The sequence below is a fragment of the Oryctolagus cuniculus genome, chromosome X (assembly GCF_051225735.1).
Source record: "Oryctolagus cuniculus isolate XC-2025 breed Fujian yellow rabbit chromosome X, ASM5122573v1, whole genome shotgun sequence".
NCBI lineage: Eukaryota > Metazoa > Chordata > Mammalia > Lagomorpha > Leporidae > Oryctolagus > Oryctolagus cuniculus.
Window position 1 is genome coordinate 102116505 of NC_142888.1, and position 26688 is coordinate 102143192.

Here is a 26688-nt window from a genome sequence, read left to right on the forward strand (position 1 = left end):
CAATTCAGGATACAGAAGTGTATAAGTTTATGTTGAAGGAAGCAAGAAGGTAGATATAGATTCCTCCAAAATTCAATTCTTGTTTGCTATGCTCATATATCAATCAACTCATAATAAAAATTCCCTAACACATCTGTTTAGATTCACATTTGGACTGCAAAATTAATCTTCTTTATATTAAAACCAGATTTCATTTATGTTGAAATTTTCTTTCTTTATAAAATTGAAGAAATTATGTTTGTCTATGGTTTTATTTTGAAAACAAACAGAACAGTCATTTTAAAAGTATGTTTAAAAACAATAGGTGCCAGTGTTGTGGTGTAATGGGTTGCATGTGATACCAGCATCCCATATGGGCGCCAGTTAGAGTCTGGGCTGCTCCACTTCTAATCTTTCTCCTTGCTAATGTGACTGGGAAAGCAGCAGAAGATAGTCCAAGTAGTAGGGCCCCTGAACCCATGCGCGATACCTAGAAGCAGCCCCTGGCTCCTGGCTTCAGTTTGGCTCAGCCCCAGCCTTTGCATCCATTTGGGAAGTGAACCAGTAGATGGAAAATCTCTCTGTCTCTCCCTCTCTCTCTCTCTCTAACTCTGAGTTTCAAATACATCAAATAAATCTTTTTTTAAAAAAATAAAAATAATAGCACAGGAGTTGGCATTTAGTGTAGTGGGTTAAGCTGCCATATGGACACTGATTTGAGCCCCGGCTGCTCCCTTTCCCATTCAGCTCCTTGCTAACGTGCCTGGGAAAGCAGTGGAGGATGGCACAAGTTCTTGGGCTCTTGTGCCCACTTGGGAGACCTGGAATCAGACTGGCCCAGCCCTGGCCATTGCAGCCATCTGGGGAGTGAGCCAGTTAATGGAAGTATGTTTCTCTCTCTCTCCCTCTCTCCCCCACCCTGTAACTCTGCCTTTCAAATAAATAAATCTTTTTTAAAAAATAATACCATAAGCAAAACAAACTAGACTGTATCAAAATAATCTCTGAAGCATTGTTCACAATCACCTAAGCAATAGACTATTATAGATGCATTTTTAGTCTCAATATGTAAATTTTATTTTAAGAATACAGAACTATCTTCCATATAAATTCAATATATTCCACATATATCATTTGGTGTAGGCTGGAAAGCTTCGTTGATTTCTGTTCATCTCTAGTAAACAGGATTTATTGGTCATAGATTAATTCTATGAAGTCTTTTCCTGTCTTGAAAAGAATCTTTAAATCTGTGGTTGAAGATAGATTTTGCTAACCCTGGTGCTGTTAAATGATTAAAGCATGAGATATTGTTGGATCTAAACTGCATATGTACTTTCTGAGCTTTTTCCCCTAGTCATTATTGAAGGAAAAAATTATGTCTCTAAATCTATTTTTTTCATTGCAAATGTTCTAAGAAAAAACTGTATAAATGCTATGTAGATTTTAGTAGTGTTATATAATAAAAATGTAACTACCCTTGGAGAACTTACATTTATGGGTTAATATTTAAAGGATATTATTCCATAGACATTTAAATCACTGCCATCACCATTAACGAGTATTTCTTCCAAATGTTTTTGTTTTCCCAAGATAGGCACTAACTCTAGAAGTGTGGTAACAAGCATTGGTCATACAGATTTCATTTCTTTTTCCATTCATTGCCAATATCTCCTCTACCAATGGCCCTGGCTTTTCTTTCATAAAAATAGCCCTGTAGACTACATTTAATTGCCACATTGGCTTACAGCCAGCAAGGGCAGTTATCTTCAGAACACGCTATAGGCATCTGTCAGAATACTAAAAATGAATGAAATGGTTGCTATGCACTTTTCTGGCCAGGCATGACTCCAATACACAGTTCTGATTTGTCTTTGTGAGCTGAAGTGGTCATGTTAACCTCAAACCCAGGTTCTCTGTAGTATTCAAAATCACAGCAAAATCTTTAAGATTCATTTTGAATAACAGATCTTAGTTAATTTCCATCATCATGATGCTGAAAAAATAATTACCACCCAAGAGTAGGTCAAACCAAATTAGTTGACCAAAAATTCTTAATGAGTAACAGAATATCAAGTAAACTTTGAGTTAGCAATTTTAATTGGGTGACAACAAAGAGAATAATTAAGGAAACAAAAAATTGCTACCATTCCACTTAAAAGTGAATCTGGATGAAGAGGTTGAGAAGCTAAGGGAGCTATTTCAGTGTTCTGCAAAGAATGGGTTATGTTTGACTTCTTGAAAGAAGCAAGTGCCACTCCATTTAACTGGGTATTAAAGGCACATATATCCACTGGCATGCAAACCGCACAGATAAAATGGAGAAATGATTGCAAAAGGAAATTGGGAAATCAGGTTTCTGAAAAGTTAGAAAAAGGAACAAAACTAGTGCTAAGGGGATGGAGATTGGAATAATGCAACACAGGAGAAAACAGAAAGGGGGACAGAAACGAAAATGAGAGTGCAGGAGAAGTTGCTGTGGCACAGTGGGTTAAGTTGCCACCTGTGATGACAGCATCCCATATCAGAGTGCCAGTACAAGTGTCAGCTAGCTCTGCTTTCCATCCTGTCCCCTGTTGACGTACCTGAGAGGGCAGTGGAGGATGGTCCATGTACCTGGGCCTCTGTTACCCACGTGGGAGACCCAGATGTTGTTCCTGGCTCTTGGCTTCTGCCTGGCCCAGATCTGGCCATTGTGGCCATTTGGAGAGTGAACCAGGGGATGGAAGATCGATCGATCGATCGATCTCTCTCTCTCTCTCTCTCCCCTTCCTCCCTCATACTGCTCTTCAAATAAATAATCTGTTTAGAAAGAGTGCAAATCACATATGAGGTATACAATACTTATAGCAACCTTATGCTGTGAATCGCATCAAACCTTTTTTAAGATAGAAAACTGAGTTTCATAAAGGTTCAATAATTTTTCTAAGCTCACACAGCTAAACAGGAGCAGAACTGAACCTCAAACCCAGATCTATTGGCTCCTACAATCCAAACTCCTAATCACTGTTACAGCTTTTATCAAGAGGGCAAAACAGTGTGACACCAGATCCAAATGATAGTTTTGGGATTGAGGATCATCCTACAGGGTAGGGGGTGTGTGAAAAGAGATTGTTGGAGAATATTCAAAGAATAAAAGGATCCGCAAACTAGCATATCCAAAGTTAGAGAATATGGCAGCTTAACAACAGGAATTCCAGCATAAAATCTTGGTTTATGGCTTACAGTTTAAGAATAACAGGTTTTCAGTGCCAGAATGATTATCTTTCCATTAGCACTTGCTCACAGAGCAGCCAACCTGGTCAAGAGGGTTTAAATGGCAATGAAGAAGAAAGGAGAGGAAAAATAGTAAGAATAATGCGTAATATCACTTAAACGGACAACTGGTGACAATGCCTGACTTTGAGTGTGCTATGCTCTTCCCACAATCTCCTTTCCTTCATTTTTCACCTGCCACCTCTTCATGCTTTTAGAACAAAATGAGAGCGAGAGCATTTTCTCAGGGAAAATGCATCTTTCCCTCTTCTACCAACCTCAACAGTTTCTTGCCTATCAATATTCTCAATTTCAATAGTCTACCACCTCCAAGTATTCCTATTTTGGGATTGTTTAAATATAACAAAGCACTCATTATTGTATTGCTATTTAGCTCATTTTGCCTCCCTTATGCCATAAAGGCAGTAATGCTTAGTGGTTGAATTTCAAGATCCTGGACCTAAAGCTTGGGTTCAAAATGTGATTTGGTGGGCAGGTAGGCATTGTGGCACAGTGGGTTAAGACACTGTGTGGGCACCACTCCTTATCAGAGTGCCTGGGATTAAGTCACACCTCTGCTTCCAAATCAACTTTCTGCTAATGTGCCTGGGAGACAGCAGATGATGGCCCAGGTACTTGGATTCCTATACCCACTTAGGGAACCCAGATGAAGTTCCTGGGTCCTGGCTTTGGTTTGGCCTACTCATGGCTATTGTGGGCTTTAAGGGAGTATACCAGCAGATGGAATCTCTCTCATTCTTTCTCTCTATGCCTTTCAAATAAATAAAAAAATTCTTAGAAAGCAGAAAAAAGAAAAAATGATTAAATCTCCTGGGGGAGTCAGAGAGTGTTTAAAGAAGTTTGTGGAAAACTGGAACTAAAAAATAAATTTATTGTTTAAAAAACGTGACTTGGATCTGCTCTCTCATCTCTGTGGGATTTTAGAAAAATTCCTTAAGCTTTTTTTACATAAGTTTCCTCATATTTCAATTGAGGATAGTGACACTAATAGTACCTATCACATAGGTACTAGCTTAAGAGTTAAAGTAGTTGATTCATAAGGGCTTAGAACAGTCCTTGTCATATAATAATCCAACACACTTAGCTGTCACTATTGTTACTAGTATTAGACCATAAGTTTCTGGAGTACAGGGATTCTTGTTCCTCATAGAAGCCGCAGTGTACCAGGACTAATCCATAAATACTTGCAGAGGGGCAGGTATTTAGCCTAGCCATTAAGAAACCTGTGTCATATCAGAGTACTGTGTTCCATCATTGGCTCTAGTTCCTGATTTCAGCTTCCTTGTGATACAGATCTAGGAAGGCCGTGGTGATGGTTCAAGTAATTGGGTTCCTGTCATTTACATGTGAGAACTGAATTGAGTTCTTGTCTCCCTGCATTGGCCTGGCTCAGTCTGGGCCATTGAGAGCATTCAGGGAGTCAATTGGTAGACAGGGGTGACTTGGAGGTATATGTGAATGCTGGATGTTTTTGGAGAAATTAAGCTAAAGTGGCTCTGGCAAACCTCTGCCGGGTTTTTATACTGAACGTCCTATAGGACATTTCCTATGTGTCTGGCTCTGAGCACATATTTTAGACATATTTTCTCATTCAGTTTTCAAAACAGACTCAAAATGTAGGGTCTGAAATTTCTTCTGCATAACAGATAGGCAAATTGAGGCCAGTGGAAGTTAAGTAATGTGTCTGAGCTCACAATAATAAGTAGCTTAGTCCAGGGATGTTGGAACACATATGCTTACAAGTATCGCCCAGCCACTTTAGCTTTAGCAGTTTGCCTGTTTTTCCAGGTTGCAAAAGACATCCTATCTCCCCAAAAGATCAAACAGGCATTCAGAAAGCTGAGAGAAGGCTTGAAAGAGGTGGTGGAAAGGTTGATCTCTAGGTGAGGGAGGGCTCAGGGCAGGGGACAATTCTGCATATACTAGGTCAGCAGGATATTACATATGCCAGGTCATCAGGATGTTGTTTCTCTGAATGGCAAAAGGCAGGTAGCCATCAAATAACTGGTTTGGAGATGCATCACAGAGCGGTCTTACAAAGCTTCACAGGTAGGCGTCATTAAAACGTGTGGGAGGGGAGATGGTTCTCATAAGTGGAATATGGTGAGGAAAGAGTCTATTCTGTTTAAGAGCATGCCAAGAGACGATATAACTGATGTTACATGTTTGCTTGGGGGAAATCATGAACATAAGGGTAAAAATACCTTTAGTTAGATGAACACAGAAATAGAAATGGAGAAAAAGGTTGAAATTTTTTCTTGGGCTGTTTTTATTGCGATCATTACTCCCATTTATTGCGTGCTTACTATGTTCATGGTTGCTCTAAGCACACTGCAAATATTAATTCATTTAACCCTCACAACACATTATGAAGCAAGTTTTACTGTCATCCTTACTTTGCAAGTGAGAAAACTGAGGCACAAAAATGTTGAGCAATATGCCCAAGATCACATGGCTAATGAGTAGTAGATCATGCAGTCTACTATAAACCACTCAGCAAGGTGCAGGAAATGGATGCTCATTTTCAACACAGGCCATGGAAGTGTCATAGGAGTAAAGTGTACTAAACATGAGCGATTGCAACTTCTTAGACATTGCTAGTTTTATCATTTAGCTAAAGGCAAATATATGACAGGTCCCTACCATCCTTTGTTGATGACTGTACCTCCCAGAAGGTAGAGAAAATGATAAGGAGACTTACGTCTCTGGCTGACTAAAAAAAGAGGAACTGATGAATTGAAGGTGATAAAGGAACCTTTAGGGAAAGAAACCATTTTATCTCGGAGTCCCTGAGTATATTATGAAACCACAATCCTAGACTTCAGGGAAGCAGCTCTCTACAGTGAAGTGAGTGTAATTCCATGCCTCGAGATACTCTAAAATGGAAATGAATTAAAAGAGTCGGTAACAGCTGTTACCTCTTGAAACCAGTGTGCCTTTACTGGGTGCTCTCCATTCAGTTTTGACTTCTAAAAAAATTACCAAAATCAAGAGCTGAAAAACAAGGATAAGTAAATATCAGAAGGTACAATGGAAATAATGACAAGAAGAGTCATACCCTCAGTGAACCTGAGGCTTGGACAAAATGCTAAAGGTGACAGAAAACTTCCTTTAAAATAAGTTTAGAGCAAAAAGAGTAAGAACAGAAGAGATGTGTAACTCATGCAATTGCTATTTGATGACCAAGGTCAGGGAGGCCTTATGAGCTACTAGTTTTCTTAGTGAAAAAGAATGGCTGTAGATTTAACAGGGTAAAATAAATGTCAGTAATCATAAATTGAAGCCTAAGATAGGCAAAGTGTTCATAAGGAAGAATTTGACTATTATAAGTGAATTGAAATTCTTTCCCAGGGTGACAAGAGGTCTTGTAGAATAGATTTCTAGTGACAGTTGTTAAAGTTTCAGAGACTGCTGGCTGGTGCCACAGCTCAATAGGCTAATCCTCCGCCTGCGGCACCAGCACACCGGGTTCTAGTCCCAGTCGGGACACCGGATTCTGTCCCGGTTGCCCTCTTCCAGGCCAGCTCTCTGCTGTGGCCAGGGAGTGCAGTGGAGGATGGCCCAAGTTCTTGGGCCCTGCATCTGCATGGGAGACCAGGAAAAGCACCTGGCTCCTGCCTTCGGATCAGCACGGTGCGCCGGCCGCAGTGCACCGGCCGCAGCGGCCATTAGGGGGTGAACCAACGGAAATAGGAAGACCTTTCTCTCTGTCTCTCTCTCACTGTCCACTCTGCCTGTCAAAAAAAGTTTCAGGGACTGTGCTGTGGATGAAAGGTGATAGAAGACTGGAGATGGCAAACATTGGCTTTGGTTTTCAAGAGGGACAGGAAGCATATGGGCTCCTTAGCTCAGACCAGGAAACATCATGTGAATTGAGTACAAAATTCCAGAACAGATTACTGAAAGGTAATTTGTTAGTACTTAGGAAAAAAAGTCGTAACCATGAGAAGTCAGCATGAATTCTCTAAGAACAAGTCATGTTAAAAAAAAATCTTTTTTTCTGTATTTGACATGATTATTTGATTGGTAGATCAGTAAAAATGTAGGTATAATATATATGAATATCAACAAGGCATTTGACAAGATGGAGAAAGGTGGGTAGAATTCTAATAAAAGAATACTGTCTCATGAAAGAGCAACCTGCAGGGAGGATCCAAGATATATAGCACGTTGACCTGGATCTGGTGCTATCTAACATTTTCGTTAATCAAGAGATACACAGTAAAGTTCCACATGACAATTTTCAGACAATGACAGACCACATATAGCATGATGGTCCCATAAAATTATAATGGAATGGAAAAATTCCTGTTTCTAAGTGACATCATGGCTGTGGTGATGTTATAATGTAATGCATTACCCAAAGGTCTTTGGTGATTCTGGTGCAAATAAACTATTGTGTACAATTAGGGACTGTATATAATACTTGATACTGATAATAAATTACTATCTTACTGGTTTATATAGTTAATATACTTTTATTATTACTTGAGCATATTCCTTCTGCTTACGAAAAAAAGTTTACTGTAGAACAGTGTACCGTGTTATGCCAGCATCAGCCTCATATATCTCATGTTTATTGCATCCCTTCATTGGATCAAGAGTTCATGTCAAGTGATCGACCTAAGTTTGGGTTAAGTCTAATGGAGTCATTTCTTAGAATGTAGCCCCATTGTTAAGCATAAGATTGCATCTAGTTTGAACAAGGTGTGGGGGGGCAACTAATTGTGGGTCACTGCACAGAATACTGAATAAATCAATCAATCAAGGAGACTATCTGCCAAATGTCCCATGTAAAAGGCATAAGATCTGCTCTCAGTTCTTGTTCAAGGGGCAGTCATCAGGTGGCTGCTGCCCTGTTGCTTCTTTTGAACCATATGATTGTTCTCTCCCCTTGGCCTCAGCTGGCAGAGAGGATAACTGACAGGGTTTGCCAAGAAACTAAACATGGCCTGGTACAAAAGGAACGAACTGGGCTAATCAGATTCCCTTTCCTAGTTTTTTGACCCTAGAACTACAAAGAGAATTAGGCAGTTAGCAAAGCGACAGGCAGCTGAAAGGATGTGAGGTGAGAGGTGTCAGAGGGTGCACTTGGAGTCGTGCTGTGCTCTGATAAAGGAGAAACTATGTGGTAGACAAAAGCAATATTAAGCTGATGGAAAGAATAAGCTACTGGGTAAAGAAAGAGACAGAGAGGAACAAAAGTGTAGATAATTGCTGAGCTTTATTAATGCCAGAGATGTAAGGCTTTGCCCTTCTTTTTGGTTTAAGCAGTGTTTCCTGGGTTCTCGGGGACTGACAACATAATTACTCGCGGTACCCTGAATGACCTCTACTCCCTGCAATCGCAGGGCCTAATAAGAACCCACACCTGCATTTAGCTTTGGCCATTACATTTCAAGAACAGTTTGGGCAAACTGGAGTGTGTACTAAAGACAAAGAACAGGAAGGGACATTTGAAAGCAGTTAACCTGAGGAACTGGTGAAAGAACTGCGGAAACATTTAGCCCAGAGAAGAGAAGACTCGGGACAGGGAGGAGTAGTAAGAGGGATTTTAGGCAGCGGGATCCTAAAACTAGAACTGGGAAAATGGGATGGGTTAAGAAGTGCTAAATGTTGGTTTCAACGTGGAATGGGATGCCATAGGAATAAGTGACTTCCTTACTCTGGAGATGCTTAACTTTTTTAAAAAATTAGTTTTTAAAGCATTTTTAATGTGCTTTGTAGATACAGTTCTCAGAACTCCATATTCCCTCCTCCCACTTTCCCCTTCCTTCTCTAGAGAGATTTAAGCAGAGGCAGGTGACAACTTAGTAGTGATAGTAATATCACCTTTAAGTTGTAGGGTGATTGTCAACGCATGTGGTACTTTCTTTCTGTTACACTGTGCAGATGTTCTTAAAAACCTGCCAAGGTGGCTGGCGCCGGGGCTCACTAGGCTAATCCTCCGCCTAGCGGCGCCGGCACAACAGGTTCTAGTCCCGGTCGGGGCGCCGGATTCTGTCCCGGTTGCCCCTCTTCCAGGCCAGCTCTCTGCTGTGGCCCGGGAGTGCAGTGGAGGATGGCCCAAGTTCTTGGGCCCTGCACCCCATGGGAGACCAGGAGAAGTACCTGGCTCCTGCCATCAGATCAGCGCGGTGCGCCGGCCCTAGCGCCGCCGGCCGCGGTGGCCATTGGAGGGTGAACCAACGGCAAAAGGAAGACCTTTCTCTCTGTCTCACTGTCCACTCTGCCTGTCAAAAAAAAAAAAAAAAAAAAAAAAAAAAAAAAAAAAAAAACCTGCCAAGGCAGCTATTTCAGTATTCATCGTCACAGATGAGGAGGCTGAAGCTCAGGGAGCTTCTGTGACATGGTTCATGTACAAGGTGCTGGGCGGCCACTGTTACCTTCCACTGAATATATGAAATGAACATTTCAAAGGATATTTTTGGACAATTCTAGTTGATCAAGCTGATAGGGTTTCTAGGTTTTTTTCAAATTCATCTTTGTGGGGCTGGATATATTTTCAAACGTACTAAAAAGGTTCCCTACTCAGTCTTACATGAAAACGTATGTTCTTCTGTGCGCCTGATGAAACTGAGACCAATTAATACATTCCTCGCATAGATGCAGAAGGTCCGTGGGTGCAGTTTGTACAAACATGCCTAGATGTACTTTTTCAAATAAGAATAGTTTTCTTCTTCCATTTGCCTGAGCCCATTCCCCACCCTCCTTCCAGATTTCCTGTTATTTGGCTTCTTAGAGGAAAGGAGGGTATTTGCTTCTCTGAATCGCTAGTTAACCATATTGTCCCACTGTTTCCTCAGCTCTCTATCACTAAGTCCTGCAAATGAATTAAAAGAAGAATGAGGAAACTGGCACTTTTTGAAAGCCCCTTGAAGAAGATACACTCAACTACTGTTCTCTGCTTTCCTCACTTCACTCACCTCTCCCTTGCCATTAAAACAGTCAAAAACCCCAGTGATGTACAAACTCTATCATTAGTATAGTTCTAATTGTGTTAGCCTCACCATAGCTGCTGACTGCTATATTTTCTCTTGGGAGATAGCAGAAATAGCAGTTTATGAAAGCATTTAATCTGGTAAGTGATAGATGATAGAATTTTCTGGACTTGGGCCATAGTACTTTCAGTTTGTTGGTGGTGACATATTCTCTGATGCCATGGCTGGCATTTAATTTAATATGTTGCCAAGGGGGAAAAACACTCTTATAATGAAAGTTTATTAGCCCCTCCCTTTCTGTTTCAGTTCTCAGATGTCAGGATAGAAGCTGATAGCAGACATTGTCTAGCACATGGTATGTTATGCCCATTGGTTACATGTACATGTTTTGGTGGTAGACTTAAATAAGGCATACAGAAGACAAGGGAGAAGTGCATGGATTTAAAACATAACAGCATGCTTTGCTTTCTTAGTTCACATATTTCACCATTAATAGTTACAATTTTTGATTTAAGAAAGAATGATTAGAAATGATGGACAATTTCTCAGTTTGTTGTATCTAATGATCAAGGGACCTAGAACTGTGGAGGAACCTCAAATCCATGACAAAGATTTGAGGAGTGAATCTGGAAGCCTAAATATATGAAGCAACAGGAAAACAGAGACAAGTATTTTCCGCTCAAAACACCAAGCCTCATCCTAAAGACAGAATGTAGTCTTTCAAGTTACATATATGCTTCCATTTCATGAAAAAAAAGTGTTTGAAGGGAACTTACTGTTTTGAAGAATCTTATAATAAAGAAAATGGAAACTATCACTGTCCAACAGTTGTGTCTGGGTGTTCCTGTAATATTGCAGTTTCTTAAAACAAGGGACAATTGCCTTTCGCTTTGAGGCTGCAGTGACAGCTTAGATAATTGCTGCCTTTCATGTTTTTGTGGGTGTTTGACAGGGGGTGCTTATGCAGCTGTGGATTCATCTTTTCACATGTATCTGCTGTGGTCTGTGTCTGCGGGTGTGTCTGGACCTATGTGTGCAGCTGTGCCTGTGGAGGGATCTGTCCTTTTACTCATGCATCTGGGTGTGTACCTGCATGTACATTTGTGTGTCTTTGCAGGTGTCAATAGTGCAATGAATTTTCACGATCAGCGGAGTCATCCCCAGCCAATACATCAGTCTAGTGGCCTCAATAAGAGCTCAATTACCTGGTCTCCAATGGTATGTTGCTATTCAGGACCCAGCTGTTATGCAGATGGACCGAATCTTGGGTACTGGTTGGGGGAGCTGGAGCAGCTGGGCTGGGCTGGCTGCGGGTAGTCATTGATCTCCTCTGAAGAGAGTCCGCTGCAGGAGGTGGCTTCCTGGCACAGGTGCAGGCATGAGGAGGTGGTGGCGGCGGTGGGAGGGGTCTGAAGGTGAACTGGTTGTGTGGGCTGCTCTGCATGTCTGAAAAGGAGAGAAGCAAAACACAAAATACAGACTTACTCTCCCGCTTGGCAGTCAGGAAAACACAGCATGGCAGACTTGCTGGGATTTCAGATCATATAACCTGTGGGGTGGGGGAAGAGTTTTAAGTTCAGTGTGTCTGTAAAAATGTCACTTCACTTAGAAATGCACCTGCTGCATGCTTATGAAATGTAGAACATTCACAGTTGCATTTACATGTAAATTCTTCAGGGCTATAGCGGCTAAAAAGTAAATGAGGCCGCCTCACACAATTTGTCATAGTTTCTGCTACTGAACAAATAAATCATCAACAAGACACTAAGTTACAGAACAGAAGCGAGCTGATTTCCATCAGTTGCAAAAATCTCACTTCAGAAAATACCAGTGAAAGGCACAAATTTGTTGCAAGGAAAATCATTTGGCACTTCAAACACAAATAGAAGGCCACCTTCTGGCTTTACCTCAGGAAAGGAGGCTAGCCTGCCTACACAGGAGTAAATGCAGACTACAGACAAACAGCTCACAAGTGTGTAGTTGAACTGCGTGAGACCAATCTCTTCACCAGCCGCCCCCTGCCCCCGTCTCCTCAGAGCACTACGCCTAAAAGGCAGGTTACAAGGAATTTGTTCAGGATGGTAAACGTAGTGCCAAAGATATGGGAAGCACTGTCTGCACACCCTCCCCCGCCCTTGCCACACCTTTCTAGGAGCTCTGCCATGTTAGCAGCAGCTTAGGCAGCAGGGAAACTGTTTTTTTTTTTTTTTTCTCCCTTCTTGTTTGCAGAGGGGAGCAGCCTGGGAGAGCGGTCCTCAGACTTCTGCTGTTGCTATTGCTTGGTATTTTTCCACTGTTTTGCTGGCAGGCACACGTAAAGACAGTGAGTTAGAATTTGGCCCATGAGAAATACCCCAATTAAACCCCTTTGAAAAGAAATTGCTATTGTAGCTGATAGCCACCTCTCTTGCACAGGAGAAACATAATAGATGTCAAGCGATTGCTTGTAACACCAGCACGCACGTTCTGGATAAACTTTGTAGACAGCATGGCTTTGTCCCACCTCCCAAATGACTGAGAATTCAAAAGCAGAAAAATGCCAGAGGCTTTGGATGCCTAGTGAAGGGCTCAGCTGGTTTGTGCTGAGGCCCACTTTGCAGTGACTGATCACAGAAAAGAAACACTTCCTTCAATCCTTTCACTGCTAACTTGAATTTTAAAGACACTGGCATGGTTTTCATATTCAAAAATGATAGTACAAATTGTTGGCTGTATTTTCCACTACAGGTGGCACTCCCTTTAAATCAACTTGCTATGTGAAAATCTGACCAAACAAGAAACAGACAGGGAAGGGAGTGGTGATCATCCATTTCATACAAAGGATTCCTTTAGATGGTCAGTCATCCCTGTGTATTTTAAAGGAACTTAAATGTTTCATGAATATTCTAAAGCACGCACATTATTCCAGGACCAGCCCAAATCTCATATCCACTAAAAAGATTATCACTAGTACTTCTAACATGTCACTAATTTTTTTAAATCTCTGAGCTCACACTTGGAACCATAACCAGGAGCGTGCTTTCTAGCCTCAAAGAAGCATAGAGTACTGCAAATGTAAAGATCTTGGAGACCCTCCCATTTTGCACATAAAAAACTTGTCCAGGGATACTTGACAAGTTAGTGGTCTGGCCAAGACTAGAACCCACACTTCCTGACCTGCCAGCGCTCTATTCTCTGTATTGGAGATCTCTGTAACATATGAATTATCTTTTCCTTATTAAGACTTAAGAGATTCATCCAGATTTTCTGGATTTCTCATTTCATGTCAGCTTCTCTCTTAGACCCATAGGTCCCTAAACATAGAAATGAAAGCACTGTGGTACCATGGCATGCAGTGCAGTATAGTGAAAAAGGCAAAGGACTGTAGGTTTGCAAACTTGGGCTCCAGTTCTACCTTTGCCATTTGGAAGCTTGAACTGGTCATCTGCAAAATGGAGATAATAATCATTTTCCCTAACAATTCAACTCCATTCATGTAAAATGTATCGGAACACAGTATGTCAATGACTATGTATTGAGTACAAGTGAAAGGATAAAACTCTAAGACTGGAAAGAACCATAAGGACCATCTAATTCAGTCCTTCATGGCTGTTGTACAGAGCAGGCCCCCAAGGCGTACCAAAGAAGTGATTCGCTTACAGTCATTCAGCTTTATATGAATTCGCCTGCCCTTGTCGGATGATTCTCAACCCAGAACTCTTTCCCTTATATTACTTTGGAAAAGTAAATATGACTCTCTTTTTCTGACCTCAGCACTTAATGTTGTTACTGGAGTTTACAATATTATAGGCTTCTCTTCATATCTTTTGTTTTATCCCCCAACGCAGGCTACATGTTCCACAGAGAAAAGGCACCTATTTCTCTTGCATGCCACACAGTGTTGTGCACAATGCTGGATCCAGAGCAATATCCCTAAAACCTTTTACTGATTGAAAAGGGTTTGATTGGTTCAAGGAACCTAGAGACTCACTTTCAGCATTCCTTTTGGCCCTCATTCTGATGTAGCCACTGAATATCTATTCGAGGGTTCATAGAGAAGTAGCTTTCTCCCTTGAAGGTCTCAATGAAATCTCTTCAAGAGCCACGGGAAAGGACAATGATGCCCTGAAGAGTATGCTTAAAATAATGCCCTCTAAGATGTGGAATGAGCAGCAGTGACAGTCTATAGATTTGTCTTTGAAAGCGCCACAAGAGGAAGGACTCAATGACCCAAGGAAGCAAGGGGTGGGAGTCAAGGGCTAGAGGAAGATGAGGAGTCAATTTTAGGTCTTATATTCAGAACAACTATAAATAACACATGTGACATCTACTAGCCTAATCTGTAGTTGTTTCTGTTAGCACAATTGTTGAACAGAGTTTCTATGCAGTATAGTTGTGAAAAAGCATCATTCACGATCAATATGATCATCTAGATTCATTGCTTGCTAGATTTCAAAAACCTGTGTTACCTTTTATATGAAAAATGATAAAAATGTCACTTTATTGAAAAGTGCAATCGTGGTATTATAACGTTACTACTGCAGGTAGAACTGCTTTGTAGTCATTTATATTTGTGTACATATGTATATGAATATACATACACATACTTGTATGTACATATACATATGAGATGTACACTTTGATTTTTCTCTATTTTATTATGTATTTTTATTTCCACATTTCAAATATGTACAGGATTTACTACTAGTTAATATTGTCTTTAAAGGATTTCACAATATTGGATTGTGGCGCTGAGTGAATTCGTCCAGACCTTAAGCCCTTATGAAATGCAAATGATCTTGGATTCATTCTTTTTTTTATTTCACCTCAGGAAAAAGATGGGGAATGCACTTGTTCACTCCCAAATGAAGTAATTTAATCCTTGGACTCCGTGAAATGGGATTTCCCAACATTAAACACTAATGAAAAATACATTAGTGTTCAGTGTCAGGAGCTCTAGAACACCAATTCCAGGAGGTTAAGAGTCGCATGCACTCACTTCCAAATGTATCTGGCAACCATGCACTTCCGTGCCCTAGAGAGGGAGGCAAGGGAGAAGGGGGGGGGGGGCAGTGGTGATTATGCAAATGTGGATATGCAGACATACTTGTAAAGCTTTCTGAAAGTAAATTAAGTTTTCAGATGGAAAGGTCTAACTCCCAGAATATACTTGGATAGAAGCCAGTTTCAGATTTGAGGTCCTAAAATAACTTGGTAAGATCATCTCTCAGGGGGAAAATAACTCCAAACTGTAGACCTAAGATATTTTTAGGTGTGGCAGAGCTGCTAACAGAAGCATAAGCCTTCGGAAACAATATTGCCCTTACCCAAGAAGTAAGAGAGAGAAGAAAGTTGTCATACATACTTTTTTGTTCTTTTATTTCCTTTTGAGAATAAACCTTATTTTGGATCATGTGTCAGAGAAAGTTTCAGCAGAAATTAGAGTAACCATGCTCAGAAACATTTCTGGGAACTTATCACTGTGTCTATCAAGGTGCTTTGCCCCCAACATTTCATTAATACTTAGAGTTTGTTTTGCTACAAGATGATGTGTGCATTTCTAAAATTCACTGCACTATGCAAAATTGTGCATGGGAAAAATGAGGGTAGGGACACAGCACTCAAAACCATCATCAGTGACACACTAAAAAGGGACCCTAATAAGAAGGGTAGTATAGTTTGTATTGATCTGAACTTGTGACAAATTATTAATTGCAATATCCAGGATAACCACTGAAAGAATGAACACACACACACACATTAACACAAGCATGCATGAGTGGACTTTAAAAAATTCATGGAAATGCACATGAACTTTTTGAATTTGTTTTATATTACAGGCAAACAAACACATATTTAAAGTGATATATTGAAAAATATCTTTGTAACTCAAAAGTAAGCAACAGCAGGTGGCTAGCGATGTGACATTGCAAGTAAAGTCACCTCTTGCAGTGTCAGCTTCCCATATGGGTGCTGGTTTGAGTCCCAGCTGCTCCACTTCTGATCCAGCTCTCTGCTATGGCCTGGGAAGGCATTAGAAGTTGGCCCAAGTCCTTGGGCCCTGAACCCACGTGAGAGATCTGTAGGAAGCTCCTGGCTCCAGGCTTCAGATCAGCCCAGCTCCAGACATTTTGGCCATTTGGGGAGTGAACCAGTAGATGGAAGAACTAATTCTCTCTCTTTCTCTCTCTCTCTCTCTCTGCCTCTGCATCTCTAACTTTGACATAAGTAGTTATGGCAATAAATAAATAAATCTTAAAAAACGAAAAAAATATCTGGAGGATGTTTCAGGAACATTCATGGACCCATTTTGTATATTCATATGCAGCCCATTCCACTATATGAAGTTTTCTATGTTTATCTAGTACCTTCAACAGATTGAAAAAGTTAATATTTGTCTGTTGTCAAACACACCAATAGCAAGAGAACAAAGTATGTTTTCAAAGCAAGCCTTGAAGCAGAACTGATTGTATGTGCAGAATAACATTCTGGAGTTGTTAAAAATAAATATTGTCCATATTACAGTAATAACAAATCATTTTTCTCTTGAAAAAAATCTGAAGTAGACACATTCTACTACTTGTGGTAGTTTTTTCCCCCAATACATGTACTTAACTGATCATTCTCTTCTTTAGTGAAGTATGACAATACTGTCCCACCCCAAATGTTTTTTTTTTCCAAATTACTATGCAGTATATGCTGCCAAAAGGGGCATATTTGTTACTGAGGCTCTAGGAGGGATTCAGAAACCATGTCTACACTTCACAGTCTCAGACTGTGTTTCATAACTCCACTGGGGAGGGTATCTCCACAGTTCTTTTTCTATAACTCTGGAATCAAAAAATCACTGAAAATCTTGTTTTTATTCTCATCCATTTGATGTCAAAGCCTGACTCGAAGTGATATGAGGATATTTATGGTATCCGTTGATCTCAGCTGTGAATTTTCATATATTCTTCTGTGGAAGTACTAATGCATTTTATTAAGGGGTGCTGGGCCACATCCTATTCTGGATGTTACATAATATACAGTATATGCACAGCATTACATTAGTAAAATCTGAAAAACTCAGTTTGGAAACAAGTGGACCCCAAAGGTTTCAGATAAAGGATTATGGGTCTGTACTAGCATTTAACCACCTTCCTGAACCCTTATGAGGCAATATTAATTAATGCTTATGAAGACCATAGTAATCTACATGTGCAAAGAATATCAGGGCACCAAGGGTTATTGCCATAACTACTTATGTCAAGTCTCTCAGGGCTAATTATAAGCCTTTGGTTCCTTGGATTGCTTTTCTGAGCTGTTCTCTCTTCCTAGGCAGCAGAGGGGATAAAAGGAAACAGGCTTAAAAGAAAGAGCAGCAGTTTATTATTAATATTAACTATTACTACTATTTCCAAATGCCTATTACTACTTTACAGTACTTTACATGTCACAAGGAGCTTTCATAGCCTGTGAGGTTGTAGTTTACAAATTTGCATGTTATGACTAATATGCATTAACTTCAGAGTGCTCAATGATCATCAAATTAGTCTTAAGTGTATCTGGCTGTGGACACTTCTGCTCTCAATCTTATTATTAATAGAGGCTCAAAGAACAGGAAGGTAAGAAAATTGGTTTTTGGAAGAAAAAATAGAGTAAACAAGTATAATTTATCACTTTTCTGGCTCAAATAACACTGCTTTAATATTAATGTACCAGCAGCATTTAAAAAAGTAGATTCATTGGTTAAATAAACCACTGGATTGAAAACAGATATAAAACCTATTAAATAGCTAATGTTTAGTAAATATTTGTGTATGGATGAGCATGTATATGAGAGAGATACAGACAACAACAGAAAGAAGCAGAAGGGGAGAGAAACAGGAGATTTCCCACTTAAAGCAGATGACCGCAGAAGAGTCACAGAAGTTCTGGGGGAAGGCTAACAAGAAATTACAATGTTTTCTCCTTTACATGGGTTTAAACTGGTTCCGGACTACTGCACTCTTTAAAGTGCCCTCAGTCTTTTGAGATACTAGCTACTGTCTTTGAGACTGTCAAGCATACCCCTTGGAGGAGTTTGAACGGTCCTCTCAAGTAAAATAGTATGCTCTGCTAATTTCCGTCAGTTTGGTTGATCTTTGCTACAACCACTAGAAGTAAAGGTCAACACGGAAGCACCTACAATCCTTTGACATGTTTGTGCTGAAACTCACATTTGTATTACTTTAGTCTCTCCATAAACCAACGCTTATCTTCAAAGGATGTGCTGGTTTGCTTCCAGAAAGTCCAAACTTTCTATTTTCTAGGTCTCATTAATCTCTTTTTCTCTTGTTCAATGTGTTGTTCAAACATAGCAATGAGTCAAAGATCCACAAAGCAGACCTCCCCCAGCCCCTTCTCCCTGCCTGTGTTCTAAGAGGTACACAGCTTTGCTGTGCATTAGATTGCCTTTACACAGTGCAGTTAGCCAATCTTAGGCATAATGGTCAACACTCCTGCCAATAGTTGCTGGTTTGTTAACTCAATCATATCTCTGACACAGATGAAGACAAATAAGCTAACACTTTACAACCAAGGAAAAAATATGGATTGTTGGCAAATGCTGTTTTGCTTAAATTAATGAAGCAAGTGCTCAAACGACCGAATTTTCTTGCTTGTGAAAATATAGGGTGGATACATCATGGCTTACATTTTCAGAGTAGGTAGACATCAAAAATAAAAGAAAAATGAAGCTAATACATTTGTTACCTTAGAAAATTATCATTTCCCAAGTAAAAATGGTAGAGCTCTATTTTACAGTACAATTGTGAATTTTACCGTTTTTTTGCTTTCCATTTTTATTTGAGTTAAAATGTTATACATATTTATGGAGTACGATGTGATGTTTCAATACATGTATACATTGTGCGATGTCTAAATCAGGGTAAACATAACTATATTCTCAAACATTAATAATTTCTTCATGGTAAAAACCTTCAAAATCCTTTCTTCTACCTTCTTAAACATGCATTATCAATAATCACCCTACTGTACAATTCTTTCTCCTAACTATAACTCAATATTTAAATATGAATATATAGTATTAATTAAAATTAGTGCTTGGTCAAAGCCTTTTCATATAGTCTTATAGGAAAGTCTATTATCCTTTATGTACCATGAGACATGACATAGATAATTGCCCTGTTTTATCTTATGCCGACAATGATGCTGTTGCTTCCATTATTAGCCAGTGAAGTATATCAAAAAGAAAATATAAAAAAGTAATGATCCTTAGAAGTTTCACATTTAGTTTACATTCAAACTAAAGTCATATGTAGGTATTACAGTTATTTGCAGTCCCAACTTCATTATTTATTTACAAGTAGGTAATGGAGGGTTATGAATTAATTGACAGTGAATCATTTAATAACTTAGCTAATAATAGATATTCTGGAATTTTATAAAATTTTCATTTTCAGGGCTTCATTTTCATTACACTGTTATAGTCACCCCATTTTTAGTGATTTATTTATTTTATATTAAAGGCAGAGCAATGGGTGCTGGGAGGAAAGAGAGAGGAAGGGAGAGAGAGAGAATATCTTCCATCTACTGGCTCACTCCCCAAATGGCCACAACAGCCTGGTATGGGCCGGGCCAAAGCCAGGAGGCAGGAACTCCATCCTGATCTCCCACATGGACAGCAGATGCCCAAGTCATTGGACTATCTATGGCTGCCTTCCCAGGCACATTATCAGATGCTGGACAAGAAACAGAGTAGCTGGGAGTTGAAACTGGTGCTCTGATATAGGATGCTGGCATTGCAAGCCATGGCATCACCTGCTGTACCAGTATGCTGGCCCTACTCACCTCATATTTGTTCAAAAATCAATGGATGAAAATAATTTTCAGAAATTTTAAGAAAATGGAACTCCGAATGTTTGAAACACAAATCAAGAAAACATTGACTGTTTCTTAAGTTCTAAGGAAAACATTTTTCAAATTTCCAGATGTTAAATAAGGAGGACATATTATATTAAGAGTAACAGAAAACAAAAAGTCCTAGAGGATAAAAACAAAGTATGGAGAATAGGGATTCCTGGGGGAAGGTATAACCCATGTTCAGACTTTTCAAACAAAGCCTTAAAAAAAGTTCTGATTGTTAATATTATGATCTAACCACCACTGCTTGCCAATTTGGTGAGAACGGTATCTTAAAAATCCCCTATTCTCTTAAGTTCCTCCCTGCCAGCACTACTTTAGGAACAAAGGGGATCTGTAGATACTTCATGGGGAGTACTAGTACCTGGTATTCTCACTTGGGGGTTGAACATGTACATAGCCCCCACCTGGGACAAGGAGAAGAGGAGATACTTACGCAGCAGTATTCACAGGACCCAGAGGATTCTCAAATATCACTCATATTTTCACCCATCAGCAATTTCAGCTATATAACTGAAACATGCGAATGTTTTGTGATCACTTGTTACTACAACAAAGGACTAAAGTTCACAAATGATTCATTTTAAAGAGATTAGATGATAGTGGATTCAACATAATGTCACTCTCACCAAGATGCATTTGAACGTGCTTTCCTGGATGGGAAAAAAAGAGGTAGGCTTATAGCTAGTCACAGGAATGGGGTAGGCACAACCCTGACCTTATAAATCATTGGTTGGTTCCCATATCAAGATGCTTGTGAAATGATTCTAAACATACCATGGACATGATAAATTTTATCTCCATTTCCCCCAAAAAGAAATTGGAGAAGATTGAAAAATATTTCTTGTATTATATGGTAGCATTTTACATATGTATACATTATTCAAATATGTTGTGGTTGGAAAATGAAAATTGTGATCTAAGATGTCTGCTAGTAGAACACTACTGGCTGTCACCAGTCTTTTTCCTACACCTTTTGGGTTACTGGGAGAGCCCTTTAAGATGATTCTGCAGGAAGTAACAGTTCTTTAAGAGGAGACAGAAGTTTTATTTCGTGTCCTGCACTTAATCTATGCATGTGCTTGTCTTATGTCAGGATCTGGGCCTGAATCATCATCTTTTTTTTTTGAACTAATAAATGAATTTATTGAGGTTTCAAGGTAAAAGATCACTACACAAATTTTGTATATATTATCATAGAGCAGTTATATATAGACAATTGATTTTTTACAAAGATGCAAAGGTAATTCAGTGAGGAAAAGAATAGCATTTAAAAAAATAATTTTTTTAACTTTTATTTAATGAATATAAATTTCCAAAGTACAGCTTATGGATTACAATGGCTTCCCCCCATAACTTCTCTCCCACCGACAACCCTCCCCTTTCCTGCTCCCTCTCCCCTTCCATTCACATCAAGATCCATTTTCAATTCTCTTTATATACAGAAGATCAGTTTAGCATACATTAAGTAAAGATTTCAACAGTCTGCACCCACATAGAAACACAAAGTGAACAATACTGTTTGAGTACTAGTTATAGCATTAAATCACAATGTACAGCACATTAAGGACAAAGATCCTACATGAGGAGTAAGTGCACAGTGACTCCTGTTGTTGACTTAACAAATTGACACTCTTGTTTATGGCATCAGTAATCACCCTAGGCTCTTGTCATGAGTTGCCAAGGCTATGGAAGCCCCCTGAGTTCACCGACTCTGATCATATTTAGACAAGGCCATGGGCAAAGTGGAAGTTCTCTCCTCCCTTCAGAGAAAGGTACCTCCTTCTTTGATGACCCGTTCTTTCCACTGGGATCTCACTCATGGAGATCTTTCATTTAGGTCATTTTTTTTTTCCCCAGAGTGTCTTGGCTTTCCATGCCTGAAATACTCTCATGGGCTTTTCAGCCAGATCCGCATGCCTTAAGGGCTGACTCTGAGGCCAGAGTGCTATTTAGGACATCTGCCATTCTATGAGTCTGCTGTGTATCGCGCTTCCCATGTTGGATCGTTCTCTCCCTTTTTTATTCTATCAGTTAGTATTTGCAGACACTAGTCTTGTTTATGTGATCCCTTTGGCTCTCAGTCCCATCATTATGATCAATTGTGAACGGAAATTGATCACTTGGACTAGTGAGATGGCATTGGTACATGCCACCTTGATGGGATTGAATTGGAATCCCCTGGTATGTATATCTTCCCCAAGCAGCCCTTCAGTTTATTCAATACAAGTTTATTATTTTGCTTATTTGCAGATTTAATTAATTAAAGTCAATCCAAAGTTTTTAAAACTTGGAGTCAATCAAGTTTTATTTTATAAGAAAATAAAGGAATTATGGTGGGAGACTGTTTAATCATGCCAAATAATGCACTTGTGTGAATTCTTCCGATTCCTACCAGTTGTTTTGGCATTGTGTGGGCACAGCCTGTATAGTAAAAGTTTTCTGCCTGAAATGTTCATTGTTTGATTCTTTCATTAATACAAATTTTCATTTTCTTGTTTTTTACATGGTATTTTTTGGAGAGAGTACTATTATTTTGGGGAGGTGCTAACATTAGGATCTACTACTAAGCCTACCTTATAAACTTGGCTTATGCTAAGCAATGAATATTTAACTTATTTTTCTTTCAGAATCTGATTCATTTCCTCAATTACATAACTACTTATCTCCCTGGACTCCCTCCAATTTAACTGGTCTTTATGGCTCCCCAAACCAAACTACAGCATTTTGCATGAACATCACCCAGAATACAAAAACTTACTTGATAAATTCTTTTGTAATGATGTCTGTTCACATGTAGCCTCAAACTACATATAGACTGCACTTGAGACTTCATTAACTCAAAGATGGCTAATGAAGTCATGAGAAAGCTCAATTAGGAAATATACTGATATATTGACATAGATATATTTGTTAGTTGATTGAAATGTCCATCAAAATAAACAAATTAATAGAATCTACTAATAAGATATTAGAGTGAAGAATAGTGAATTCACTCAACCCCTTACCCCCATTGAGGTTATACAATGTGCACTTGCCTCAGGAAATATAAAAAAGGAACTCATCTCAAGTATAAGAATGCCTTCATAAATAGAAAAAAAATCTGTTTAGGTAACTATGAATATATGAGACTGTAGTAATAAATACAGATGACATTCAGGACAGAAGAACTAAACACATTGTTTGTGTGAAGCAGCTACTCAAAGAGATCTTTTGTAGTGCCTGGAATCAGTGATTAAATGCACAGGAGTACCTTCCTGTGTATTAATACTGGGAGTTTGCACCAGCCCAGATTACAGGGTATGAGGGCACCCTGGATTTGATTCAAGTTTGCTTCTGCTTCTCCAGAATGGCAAAAAAGCACTAAAAAGGATAGAAATGAAAGTAGGACACAGGCATGTGTACACAGCATCATTCTGTCTTCTTTGTACTTCATGAAGACAAGTCCTCATTTGGTGATCTTGGTAGCCCTAACAGTGAGATGTCGCTCCTTCAGTGCTAAAGGACACAGTGTTATGGGATTGCTGTCTTTTATACTCCCAGCCTCATTAACATTTGGAAACTGCTTATGTAAAGGATATTTTTGTTCCTCAGGAAGTCATGATCACTAGGCTTAATGTCCAGTTCCTTTATCTTTTTAAAATAAAAATATATATTTATTTATTTGAAAGGCAGAGCAACACAGAGGAGAGAGAGGAGAGAGGAGAGAGGAGAGAGGAGGGAGGAGGGAGGAGGGAGGAGGGAGGAGGGAGAGGAGGGAAATGAGGGAGACAAGAGAGAGGAGAGAGAGGAGAGAGAGGAGAGAGAGAGAGAGAGAGAGAGCCCATTCATTCCTACTTAGGGGTTTCAATGGGTAGATCTAACCATTGTCTGGCACAGAGCCTTCTAGAAGTAGTCAGAAAATTTCTATTGAATATCAAGGTATACAAATATACAGGAAATAAAAAGGTCAAGTGTGATGTTCTACTAAAGTACTGCATACTTCTCTTTAGACCAGGAATCATGTCTTACTAATATGTTATTACTGCTTATAAATTTCAAAGGAAATTAGGAAGCAAAGGAAAGGAGGAATTAACCTAATCAGCTATGGACCACTTTGTATTCAGAAGTAGAAGACAAAGAGGGAATGTTTCTAGGTGTCACTTGTTTAATGGGGTTAATCAGCTATATTTTTTCTGCTACTAACTTGCTTCCTTAAAGATATCATCTGGATATAAATTGTGTAAACTAGCATTTTGTGACATTTTCGAATGACACAGTGGTTGTTACATATATTAGAATCAGACCAATGTGAGTTTAAATCACAGCACTGTCATTTACTAATATTTATATTTTTTTGAAAATTACATGAGGTTTTATACACACACACATACACACATATTTATATAAAACAGTAGTGTTTGGTACATAGTATGTACTAAAATATAATTAAATGAATGATCACTTATTGAACTCAAAAAATCTAGACAATTCAGGAACCATCTAATAAGTAACTTTATAGAAAACCTGTTTAATGCCAAGCTACATTATTATTTTAAGAGTTCTCCATTATAGTTGAAAACATTTTACAGTTTTCACGGCTTTCTTTTTTTTCCAACACTGCTAAGAACCTATTATTGAAGTCATGAGTCAATATTCAGAATGGTTGACTCTTATCCTTTACTCTTCCTCCAAGCCACACCAAGCAGTCTTTATTGATTAGCTTTCTTATTATGTTCCTCAGTCCCTTTTATTTCAGCTAAAGTCTCTATTTCATGAGTTTTATTTAAGTACTCTGAATGTGTTTGCTTGCATTTTTTTCCTATACTAAATGATTGGAGGTATACATACATGCATTTCTAAAGTACCTATTACAATAACACCTCCAGACTTAGCGGAGCAAAGGATGTGAAGAAAAAAAACCATCTCCATGAATACAACATTAGTGCTTTGTATTTAGGAAGCATCTTTCATCTGCATCTCTCAAAGATGTTCACAAATATCATCTGATGCTTTATTCACAGGACCAAGCTGCAAGCAAAATTGCCTTTCAAAGAATTCCCTCAAAGTACATCAAACCTCATGAGGGAAAGAGCTGTGGATAGCTTGTTAAAGTGTCAGAAATGGTCAGAGACATTTAAAAATAGTACATAAAAAAATCACCCAATAAACTATTACTTAGATGTGTAATATTCCATAGAGATAGCTTTTACAGCAAGTAAATAGGAATTTTACCCTACTGTTATCAAGACTGTCATCAACATTATAAGTTCATGATATCTGATCAATTTTGTAACTGTATATCAACCTGATTTTAGACATATGACATACCTGACAGTATATGCAAATATATTTATTAAAGCATTACATATTAACAATAGTCTACAGTATATGTAAAGAGTATAGGCATCCAACCAGGACTGTATACCAAGTACTTATCATAGTGCCTGGTACATGTGGCAAACTCAGTTAATGTCACTTATCAATATAATTATCATTTCCATTGTTACCACTATGGATTTAGACCAGGAAACCAATTTTCTTTCAAAGAATTCAATGAAAACTGACATATAGTCCCATTTTTCATTATTGCTGCTATTACTATTACTTTCTTCATTGACTGTTTACATATGTATCTGTAAAGTAAGAAACATGGAAAACATGTCCCATCTCTTGGGAAGAGCAGCTCAGAGGGAAAGATGTATGTAAGGCAACTCAGATGTTAAGATTTTCCCCTAGCTTTTGACTGTAGTCATTTACACAGTGTCTTATCGTCATGGAGGTTATGGCTGTGGGTATGCCATTAAAATTTGGGGCTAATTATTTTTGGAGAAGAGACAGAATAAAATTATAAGGATGTTTTATAAGCCGGATGAAATAATTGACGTAAGGAAGTTTTTTTTTTTTAAACTTTTATTTAATGCATATAAATTTCCAAAGTACGACTTATGGATTACAATGGCTTCCCCCCCATACCGTCCCTCCCACCCACAACCCTCCCCTTTCCCACTCCCTCTCCCCTTCCATTCACATCAAGATTCATTTTCGATTATCTTAATATACAGAAGATCAGCTTAGTATACATCAAGTATGGATTTCAACAGTTTGCTCCCACACAGAAACATAAAGTGAAAAATAATAGATGATTTTTTTTAAATGATGATGAAATCAGAGCAGACCTATTGTCATGTTTAATCCCAGTGAGAGTCAAGTTGGGAATTGATAATTTCTTTTTTTTTTTTTTACAGAGGATCAGTTTAGTATGCATTAAGTAAGGATTTCAACAGTTTGCACCCACATAGAAACACAAAGTGAAATATATTGTTTGAGTACTCATTATAGCATTAAATCTCAATGTACAGCACATTAAGGATAGAGATCCTACATGAGGAGTAAGTGCACAGTGACTCCTGTTGTTGACTTTACCAATTGACACTCCTGTCTATGGCATCAGTAATCTCCCTCTGCTCCAGTCATGAGTTTCCAAGGCTATGGAAGCCCTCTGAGTTCTCCGACTCTTATCTTGTATAGACAAGGTCATAGTCAAAGTGGAGGTTCTCTCCTCCCTTCAGAGAAAGGTACCTCCTTCTTTGATGACCTGTTCTTTCCACTGGGATCTCACTCGCAGAGA

At 38.9% G+C, this 26688-nt stretch overlaps 1 protein-coding gene and 1 long non-coding RNA gene across 8 annotated transcripts in view; one reads left to right on the forward strand and one right to left on the reverse strand.

Moving 5' to 3' along the window:
* Positions 1-26688, reverse strand: part of TENM1 (teneurin transmembrane protein 1) — an 870866-nt gene that overhangs the window by 368542 nt on the left and 475636 nt on the right. For all 6 annotated transcript variants that reach the window (XM_051827790.3, XM_051827788.3, XM_051827787.3 and 3 more), the window contains one exon: positions 11399-11639. In XM_051827790.3, the coding sequence (XP_051683750.1) occupies positions 11399-11639 (241 nt within the window). The remainder of the gene's footprint in view (positions 1-11398; positions 11640-26688) is intronic.
* LOC108178741 (uncharacterized) overlaps positions 1-26688 on the forward strand; it is an 86984-nt gene that overhangs the window by 16186 nt on the left and 44110 nt on the right. For both annotated transcript variants that reach the window (XR_016228310.1, XR_016228309.1), the window contains exon 3: positions 11311-11411. This is a non-coding gene — a long non-coding RNA (uncharacterized LOC108178741). The remainder of the gene's footprint in view (positions 1-11310; positions 11412-26688) is intronic.